At 41.2% G+C, this 10,420-nt stretch overlaps 1 protein-coding gene across 1 annotated transcript in view; it reads left to right on the top strand.

The window, feature by feature from the left end:
• The first annotated feature begins 403 nt into the window (after positions 1–403).
• The window catches only part of MINDY2 (MINDY lysine 48 deubiquitinase 2), a 69,703-nt gene continuing 59,686 nt past the window's right edge, over positions 404–10,420 (top strand). The window contains exon 1 of the mRNA XM_019657543.1: positions 404–1,342. Within this exon, the coding sequence (XP_019513088.1) occupies positions 494–1,342 (849 nt within the window). The 5' untranslated portion in view covers positions 404–493. The remainder of the gene's footprint in view (positions 1,343–10,420) is intronic.

Raw genomic sequence — 10,420 nt, forward strand, 5'->3', positions numbered from 1 at the left:
GAGCTTTTTCCCATTCATGAGCCCAAAACTGGGCCACACAAGACGCAGCTCTGAAAGGTCACAACGAAGCTGTGCGCCGCTCGCCTTGTCTCGCAAATAGCCGCATGTGGTAGGGATGCCTCACAGTTCAACTTCCGGCCACATATAGTGAAAGGATGTTTTCCTCCTGGCCACGCCCCAGCCACGCCCACCAAGCCCCGCCTTCCGAGCGCGCGCTCAGACCGACCGGCAAGAGCGCGCGTGAGAGGGGCCACGTGGGCGGCCGCCGCGCAGTTCGCCGTCACCCGGAGGCGCGCAGGCACCGTCGACTCGCCCAGAGTTTGCCGACCGCGCGGCGGCGCGCTTGCGCGCTCCCGGTGCCCTCCCCCGTGACGTGCCTGGCCGAGGCCGCGCAAGGGCGCTGTAGCTACCAGTACCGCTGTCATGGCGTCGGAGGCGCTGGCCGAGGAGAACCCGCCGCGGTCTCTTTAGAGCGAGGGGCGGGCGGCTGGGTATGGAGAGCGGCCCTGGGAGCCTGCAGCCGCTAGAACACGGGGTGGCCACCGGGCCAGTGCCAGGAACAGGTTCTCCGCAGGAAAGGCGACAGGAGACAAGGCTCGCCGCTGGGGATGGTCCTGAAGTATGGGCGGTAGAGAGCAGCGGCGGGAACGGTCAGGGGGCGGCGGCCCCCGGGAGGAGCCTCCTGGACTCGGTTTCCCCCGCCAGCTCTCAGGTTCCTGAACCATGCAGCTCCCCCACGGGCTTGGACTTGCAGGAGAGCGATTTGGAGAGTCCTGCTGCCCAGAAGGTGCCTCTGAGAGGGCAGCACAAGGTGACCGCCTCCCCGGAGACAGCCGAGGCTGGAGCGAGCCATGGGTTGGGTCCGGCCGGAGACTCGGGCGCCCGCTCGGATCCCGCCGGCACTTGCCGGCCAGAGTTGGCAGCCGCGGGCTCCCCGGAGCCCAGCAGCGCCGGCGGCCTCAGCAGCAGTTGCAGCGACCCGAGTCCTCCTGGGGAATCGCCGAGCCTGGACTCTCTGGAGTCGTTCTCTAACCTGCATTCTTTCCCCAGTAGCTCCGAGTTCAATAGTGAAGAAGGAGCTGAGAGCAGGGTCCCCGAGGAGGAGGAGGGCGGCGCGGCGGTGTTGCCCGGGGTTGTGCCTCTGTGCAGGGGGGAGGAGGAAGAAGAGGAGGGGGAGGCAGCTCAGGTGCTGGCGGCCTCCAAGGAACGCTTCCCGGGACAATCTGTCTATCACATCAAGTGGATTCAGTGGAAAGAAGAGAACACACCCATCATTACCCAGAATGAGAATGGACCCTGCCCATTACTGGCCATCCTCAATGTTTTGCTTCTGGCATGGAAGGTACATTCTGCAGCTTTTTATTTCCTACAGCTTTTGGGGAGGGGGAGAAAAGGGTGGGCGAGCTGCTGTATATTAGCTGATGACTTGCTCCTTTCTTTCCTCATTAGTCCCCTCTTCTTCTTACATGAAATTCATTCTAGGACTACCATGTTGAAAGCGTATTATACGTATATCAGAAAGAATTGCTGGCAATCTCAGGTCTCATGTATTGTTTAAATGAGAGTTTAACTTTCAGTTGTGGCTGATGTACTTACAATAAACTAGGACTTAGAGCATCCTAACCTTTATCATTATTTTTAAACTATATCTTTCTATGTTATTCCTTCTTACTGACTTTATCACATATGCAAAAGAGTGAATAATAGGGGAAAATTATTTTCAGAAGTTATCATCTATGATATCAGGGAGCAAGTTCTGATGGTTATGTTTAGTCTATTTTCCAACTAATGCTTGCTCTCTTTGGGTGTGGATACTTAAGGAAATGGTGAAAGGGAAGATGTGGCCCCTTAGACAAATACCATTTAAGGAAAAGCTTTGGTCTGAGACCCAATTACCATAACTTCTTGGTTTTCAAAGATGATGTTATAAATTTATGCATGATTTTTACTTGCCTCATTTCTTTGGCTCTTCTTAAATAGTTTGGCTTTATTACCAGTAACCATGCATCAGGATGTGTCAGGGGAGCTAAAACTGTATCAACTAAAATAAGAAAGATATATTCAAGGTAAAGGAGCATAAAAGGGAAGGGACCTTCAAAAGTAAGAATATTGAGGACTCAAAGTGAGTTAGTTACCTATAAATGGAGTGTCTTATTTAAGCTTGCATTTTTAGGGTGCTGAGATGTATAACATTTTATTTTCAAATTGGTAATTATATGTCTATAGATAGAATGTTCCCTAGAAAAAAATAGCCTGGATTATTCTGACCAGTTAGGAAGAAAGTCAAGCAAAGGGAATCGTATTTATTACATGCCTTAGTCTTCCTGTTACTAGGAAGGGTTGATACAAAAGAAATAAGGTTAGAAAACCTACCAGTACCTGGTACATACTGGCACTAAAATATTTTGAATGAAGACTGTGCTTACTCTTAAAGAGCTGTCAAGTTATTTGGGGTTGCAGCATTGACTTACTTGAAATTATTAAAGAACAATGCAAGACAGTACACTATAAATAATAGGTTACTAGGTTCCTATAAATATAGGAAACAGATTGAAATGCATTAGATATCCCAAAAGGAGAAATTTTTCTTTGGCCTGGCATAGTCCCAGAGAGCTTCGTGGAATTTTTGGGTCTTGAACTAAGCTTTTAAGGAAAAGTAGAATTTAGAATAACAAAGAAATGGGATTCCTGGGAGAGAGAAGGGTATAAACAAGAGAGGGAAAAAAAAATAGAATGAATAGTGTGTATTGGATGACAGGAGTGATAATTTCATATTGGAGAATAATAGAAAATAAAATTGAAAAGGTGAAGAGCCACTTGAAGAAGGCCATTGAATGTCAGACTAGGGAATTAGACTTGATCCTATGGGCCAATGTTCCCAGTCTTTGTAGGAAGGTTATAACAGTTTCTGTTAGGCTTTTTTTTCTTCTTAGTTTCTATATAGTACTGCAGAAGTTCAGAGGAAGGAGCAAATACTGTGGGCTAGAATACTTGGGGATAGATAAGCATTGAACCAACTCTGAAAGATATGGCTTCATGTGAATGATCAAATGTTTGGGTTCCCACTATGTGCGAGGTACCAGAAATACAAAGACGAGCAAGATGCAAGTCTGTCCTCATGTAGCTCGCTATTAGTGGGGAGACACGATAATTACGGTGCAATGTGAGAAGTTCTGAATGTGCTATGGAATTGCAAAAAAAAAGGTAATTGGGGATGGGATGTGTCAAGAGAAAGCTTCAAAGAATTGGTAATCTATGAAGTGGGTCTGAAGGATGAGAGAAGACCTTCCCGGCAGAGGGAATATTGTATTCACAGACGCTGAAGCAAGAAAAGGTTTGTTCTGTTTGAGGACTCCAGCCTTGGTTGGAGTACAGGGGAGGAGGGAAAGGAAATGGCAATAGTAGGAAATAAAATTGATAGGTGAGGTTAGACTGTGAATGAGCAGGCTGCTAATGAATTTGGAGATTATTTTAAAATTTGTGGTTCTTAGCCTTCTTTCATGCTGTTACTGCACACAAAAGTTACTCATCAGTGGTCATCAGTGATTGATAGGGAGATGGATTAAGAGAATCAAGGTCAGATAGAATAGTGTTCTTAAAGTGAGCCAGGGTTTCTAGAGGTCAAAACTGTTTTCATAATACTAAGATGTTATTTGTATTTTTCACTCTCATTCTCTCACAAGTGTCAGTGGAATTTTCCAGGCTGCATGATGTGTGATGACATCATTGCTTTGACAGTTAATGGAATGTGTGCTTGTGTATTCTTATCTGTAAAATTTTTCTCAGTTTTCATTTTTAGTACAGTAAATATTGATAGATGTAATCCGTACAGGCAAAAGCTTTTTGGGGTCCTCAATAGTTTTTTAGGACTGTAAGGGTCCAGAGAGCAAAGAGTTTGAGAAATGTATAGTAGAGAAAAATAGTAAATAGGCTATGAAGGTAATTGTCAGATTTCAGAGCTATTATAAATTACTGGACAGAGGAATGACATGATGAAAGAGGTCTTCTTACTTGAGATTAGACTGGAGATAAGATTGTAGTGAATGTAATAAGAATTGATGAGGATGGGGAGTTCTTTGCCTTTTCTCTTTGATGTCACAGCCTAAATGATGAACTGATCACTACCTGGATATAGGAAATGAAGGAAGTGATACCACTTTTTCTAAACTGTGCAATGGAGATTATCTGGGTCATTCAAAAGGTAGAGATGGGAAAGTTTATGACAAAGTTTGGTTGTGTCAGGTTGGAAATGCCTGATAGTGGGATGTAAAAATATAAATGTTCATTATGCCTCTAGAAGCATGGACTGATTCTCAGGAAAGAAGTCAAAATTATGGAGAAAATTTGAATTGGGGAAATATTACATAGATGTAAGTATCGTAGCTATAAGAATAAATGAATTCTTTATAGAGAGTGGTGAGCAATAGTTGTTAACTTTTTCCACCCCAGTTTATATAAGGAACTACAAATTGCCAACAAAAGCATCTTTCCTGTCCTCACTCAATTTCCCCACTCCCTCTTCCACCCCATTCTCTAGCAGACAGAGAGAAAACAGGAATAAAGATTAAACTTAGTGGGGAGAGGGGAATGCTAGATGTTAAGGGGGAGAGGGTATAAAAGAAACAAGTATAGGCACAAAAGAGAGTATAAAAGAAACAAGTATAGGCACAATTTGAGATGAGAATAAGAACTAGAATTAGGAGAATGTCATGATAGTCTGGGAGAGAGACTAATAAAAAAGTGCTTAGGGGAAAAAAAGTGGTTAGTTATTGTCAAAAGCAAAAACATCAAGGAGCTGGTAGCGTTGGAAAGATTTTGCCAAAAAGGACTGATGTGAGGACGAGGTAGCTGAAAAGTCAGGATAATATGGACTCAGACTAGTTGGTAACGTTCTCTTCAGAGGAAAGGAACAACCACCTCATTTTCTGAAGTAATGAAAGGAATGGAACAAGGCAGAGACATACAGAGACAAGGCTATGTTAAGATAGAGAGGCAGACGGAAATGGAGGCCTCATTTTCCATTTTGACAGTGTAACAGTTGACCTCATCAGTAATAACTATCAAACTTGTCAGTAATTAAGAGGTAAAGAGGTTATAAAGCATTGAGGGGTTGGTTTTGTGAGAAAAGTACATTGTATTTTTTTAAAATTCTAATCTCATTGGACATTATGCCTAGGAATTTGAGGTAATAGGTAGAAAGGTAATAAGTAGCAATGGAAAAGTTAGGGTATTCTTTAAAAACTTAGTATATCAATTTTGCTTTCCCCCACCCCTTCCACACCAGTAGTTCTCTTATACCTGGAAATAGAGACAGGAAGAATGGCTAGTTAGGGTTATCAGGGATTGGGCTTTTCAAGGGTTGATTCATGGAAAGTCAGTGGTTGAAAGTGGAACAGTTGATCATCTCTTTGGGGGGATGAAGTAATGAGAAAACCAATAAACTGAACATATTGGGAGGATTTGAATGATTCAAAGGAAGTAAATGGCATGGTTCTGCATGAGAGATGACAGTTAAAATTATCAAATGTAGGGCCAGCCGAGTGGCGCAATGGTTAAGAACTGGCTTGGGATGCCAGAGGGCCCCGGTTTGGATCCCACATATGAGGGCCAGTGACACTGCCCTCCACGGCTAAGATGCTGAACAACAGCTCAACCTGGAGCTGGGCTGCTGTGAGTCGCCGGCGACGGTGTAGGCTGCAGCCCCTGCTGCAGTGGGTTGCCATGGGCTACCGTGTGTAGCCAGCAGCCAGCGTGAGCGGCCAGCAGCCGCCGTGAGCGGCCATCCAGAAGCCGGCGACTGATCTGCCTCACCCGGGAAGAGCGCAATGATGGTGCCAACTTGGGCCAGTGAAGCAACGTCCTCCACAACTAGACTGAAGAACAAAACGACAACAACTTGTCTGTTCCCCTTCCCCCAATTCCCCAGCACTGTTCCCATCCCCCCAATTCCCCAATAAAAATCTTTAAAAAATAAATAAATAAAATAAAAATTATCAAATGTAAGTACTGAGTTGGAAATGTTGGAGTTTTAATTAAAAGTGTTGGTTTTGGACTGATGGAGTAGGTAGTTGATCATAATTTGTAAAATAGTTGAGCTGTGATAATCCAACAAATCAAGAAAAAAGGAAAACTACTCATTAAATTTAATGCAAGCTCAAATTTCTAAATCTGTTTAACATCAGGTGAATTTATGTCTTGGAATGAATTTCCGATTTGGTTCTTTACTTTATATTTGGTGATTTTTGTAGTTTTTCTTTAATCTTTCATTTTTATCTGTCAAAAATATTGTGAGACACTATGAGGGTGAGCCTCTTGTCAGCAATGAATTTTTGCTCTAATGCTCCCTCCCTCCTCGATGACTTTTCTTTTGTGTACACTTTTCAGATACCTCTTCTTGCTTCTGATTCGATTTTGTTTGTTTGTTTGTTTTTTCACTTCCTGACTTGTAGGAACATTGCAATCACACAAATTTTCTCATAGTCCCCTTTTCCTAAAGTAGACAGAAAGCTCTTTTGAGGTTTTACAAGGGTTTTTATTTCTTGCAAAAAAATGGAAAAAACAGATGGTAAGCCAAAGATTCCATTTAGCCTCTGCCCACCCTGTTTTTAAATATAGAACCTGTAAAAAGAGATTAAAAACTTCACACTGTGATGGAGTTTTGTTTACACAATAGATGCAAGTAAAGCTTCAGAGGCTTTCATGTCTAGTCTCTCCTAAGAATTAGGATTGGTATAGTAAGTATCTCTAGATTGGTGAGATAAAGTGGATGAGGGCTGCGATAGTATCAATACTGACAGTGGGGTGATTGTCTTATTAGCAGTGTGTTCATTTTCTCCTCTCACCATGCTATGGAGTAGTCCTTCCTTGGAAAAACCTTCCCATTCCCTATCCAACCTTGTCTATGTTTAGTTCTGGGTGAAGGACATTTGAGCACAGGTGGTACCAGCAATCACAGAGCTTTGAATAATAATGGTAAGTACTCAATTATTTTTATGTCTAGGTACTATACTAAGTATTTTACATGCATTGTATGCATTTTCTCTTTTAATTTCCTCAACCACATCATGAAGTCCTTATGTAGATATTGTTCCTATTTTACATATATAGAAAATTGAGGTGAATCAAGTTTAAATAATTTGCCCAAGGAAGGTTATCATCCACTCCAGAACCTGAACTCTTACTTGGGATATTTGGTTGGGAAGTTAAAATTCAAGATACCTGTGGACAATTGGTCTAAAACAAAGCAAGGTGAAAGAGCCAGTGATAAGTCAGAGAAGCAGAAATAGACTTTATGATTACTTAGAATAAAACCTGGGGACCTGGTACCAGCTGCTCTTTATACAGACTCCTTCTGTTTTTAGTCCTCTATGCTTTACCCCATGTCCTCTGATTTATCTGACACTTCCAATTTCAGAGCCTTTCCTGGGTTCTGTAGTGAATGAGCTTGCCTTTCCATCAGAGTTTATTAAATACGATACTTTCAATAATTAGTAACTATTGCTACTACCACTACTCTAGTTCAGGCCACCTTCATCTCTCACCTGGACCACTTCAGTAGCCTTCTAAATTGGTCTCTTGTCTTACCCTATTATCATCTACCTTTCAAGAAATTAATATAAAAGTTTCAGCTTTTTTTGAGGGAAGGGGTGGCATTTTCAGCAGGGTAAACTTGCTGACCTTCTTAAATATAAATCCAGTGTGTTTTGAACTGAAGATGTCTTTTTTTACTAGTAAATCTTTTTTACTGGTAAATTTCACTGTAACAACATTCTTCATTACTCTAATACCCTTTGAATATCATATAAAATAGGACATTCTTGAAAATCTAATATGTGTGACTCTATCTGCGGTTTCTGATGATTTTAAATAGTTTTAAGTAGGCCTTTGTATTACTCTGAGGATGAGGTCTAAATTATGATAAAAATTGATGGTGAAAGTGTTTCAAATTGGCCTTTCTAAGTTGAAGGTTGTCTCTTATAAAAATTCCCTTTGAAATACTGCTGGCAAATTGAAAGTCAGTTAGATTTACTAAAAATCTGAATTTTAGTATTTTTAAGTACAGTAATTATTCTTTTTTTTTTGGTTTTATTGGGGAACAGCCATGGGCATTGGTTACACATTGCTTTCATGCTACAATGGCATAGTTGTCTCTTTTAAGGAGAGCACAGCTCACAATGGCCCATGCGGGGATTGAACTGGCAACCTTGGTGCCATCAGCACCACGCTCAAACCAACCAAGCTAACCGGTCACCCCGTAATTATTCTTAATAATAAATAGTACATATAACAAATTAGAATATAAAGCATGATATAATAGTTTGTAATACATAAGTTTATTTGCTGTAGCCAGAATTAAAGGCATGCTGAAAGGATCCTTAATTTTTTAGTCCTTATTTTGAAAAAGTTACGTTTCTTCCTTTTAATTCCCATTAATAACACTGCTAATATTTTCAAAAGAAAATTTCTTTACAATTTTAACTAAAAATATCATGAATGATATATGATTTACAGCATATTCAAAATTAGTAAAATTTTAACTAAGAAGAAATTGCATTATTTAGTTGGTCCATTTTACCATAGTAATGCAAAAATAGCAGCACAGGAATCAGATATTTCATGTACAGATTAAAAGTGGTTCTCTCCTCCTGAGCTCCAACTCAACTTTCTGTTTGAATGTTAAACTAAACTTCACAGTTCTGAAGCAGATATCATCTTCTACAAACTTACCTTCCCTTACCAAACATCTTTTTTTTTTAATTTTTAAATTTAATTTTATTATTAGTTTCAGGTGTACAGAACAGTGCAATAGTTATCCTTTTCACCTCTCACAAAGTAACAACCCCCCTCCCCCATCCACTGCCCTCCCACCCCCCATGTCATACTTATCTATTACAATTCCATTGACTCCATTCCCACACTCTACTCCACATCCCGTGACTATATGTATATATAATTGTAGTTGACATACAATATTATTCAACATCAGCTTCAGAAATACAGTGTGGGGCCGGTGGAGTGGCACGTTGGTTAAGAGCTGGCTTGGGACACCAGTTCTGAGCAGCAGTACCCCAGTTCAGATCCCACATGAGGGCCAGTGACAATGTGCCCTCTACAGCTAAGATGGTGGACAACAGCTCAAGCTTGGCTGCCGTGAGTTGCTGGCAACAGCATAGGCTGCAGCCCCTGCTGCAGTGGACTGCCTTAAGCTACCATGTGTGGCCGGCAGCCAGCGTGAGCCAGCTGGCAGCCGGTGTGAGCTGCCAAGAGCCGCCGTGAGTGGCCGTCCAGAAGCCGGCAACTGATGTGCCTCACCCAGGAAGAATGCAATGATAGTACCAACATGGGCCAGTGATGCAACGTCCTCCACAACTAGACTGAAGAACAAAAGGACTGCAACTTGTCTGCTCCCCTTCCCCTGACACCCCAGCGCTGTTCCCCTCCCCCAATTCCCCAATAAAATCTTTAAAAGGAAAAAAACCAGAAGTACAGTGCAGTGGTCAGGCCTCTACACTGCCAAACATCTTATTTTTATTGATTGCATGGATCTTGATTTTTAGTCTCCTGAGCCTTAGAGTCAACTTCAATAATTCTTTCCCCATCATCCTCCACTTTTCATTGGTCACAAAGTTCTGTCACTTATTCATCTAAAATATATTTCAGATGATGTTTTACATAAGATTTCATTGAAAGAAAGGGTTTTGCTGTTTTTTTAAAAGTCTGTAAATACTGGTATAATGGAGAAGATAATTGGCTTAGGAGTCAGATCTCAATTCACACCACAGCTCTTCTACTTGGGACAAATTAACTTTTTAATGCCTTATTCTTTGAATTAAGGTAATAATGCCTGCTTCATAGGATTGTTGTGGATTAAGGGTAACAAGCAAATTGAATGGCAATTAATAGAAGTTCAATACATTTAATTTTTTTTCCTGACTTTACTGAAGAGCAGAGACTGGAACTTAATTTTTTATCTCCTTAAGTATTTTTCTAACTTTAAAGAGGTGTTAGAATTCAAACTATGTATTTCTTGAGTACTTATTAATTGGTATTCTAATGAAACATTTAATAATGTTCTTTGGCTGGTTATTTTTGTACTTACCATTACCTATATAAACTACTTCTTATTTCTTAGTTATTTCTGGGTCCCCTGCATTTCTTTCTCTGCTCAGAATATTAAAATCATAGGTATCCAAGGCTTGGCATATATCTTTTGGTGTGTTTTACGTTCCTGTTTAAGATTTTATTAACACTTTAAACAGAAGACTTTTTGTTTTCCTTTTTGATATCGCTTAAGTCTTTTCTAAAATACACGTCATTCTTTATTTTTTTTATTGGGGAATTGGGGGGATGGGAACAGTGCTGGGGAATTGGGGGAAGGGGAACAGACAAGTTGCTGTCCTTTTGTTCTTCAGTCCAGTTG

The sequence above is a fragment of the Hipposideros armiger genome, unplaced genomic scaffold (assembly GCF_001890085.2).
Source record: "Hipposideros armiger isolate ML-2016 unplaced genomic scaffold, ASM189008v1 scaffold_276, whole genome shotgun sequence".
NCBI classification, from domain to species: domain Eukaryota; kingdom Metazoa; phylum Chordata; class Mammalia; order Chiroptera; family Hipposideridae; genus Hipposideros; species Hipposideros armiger.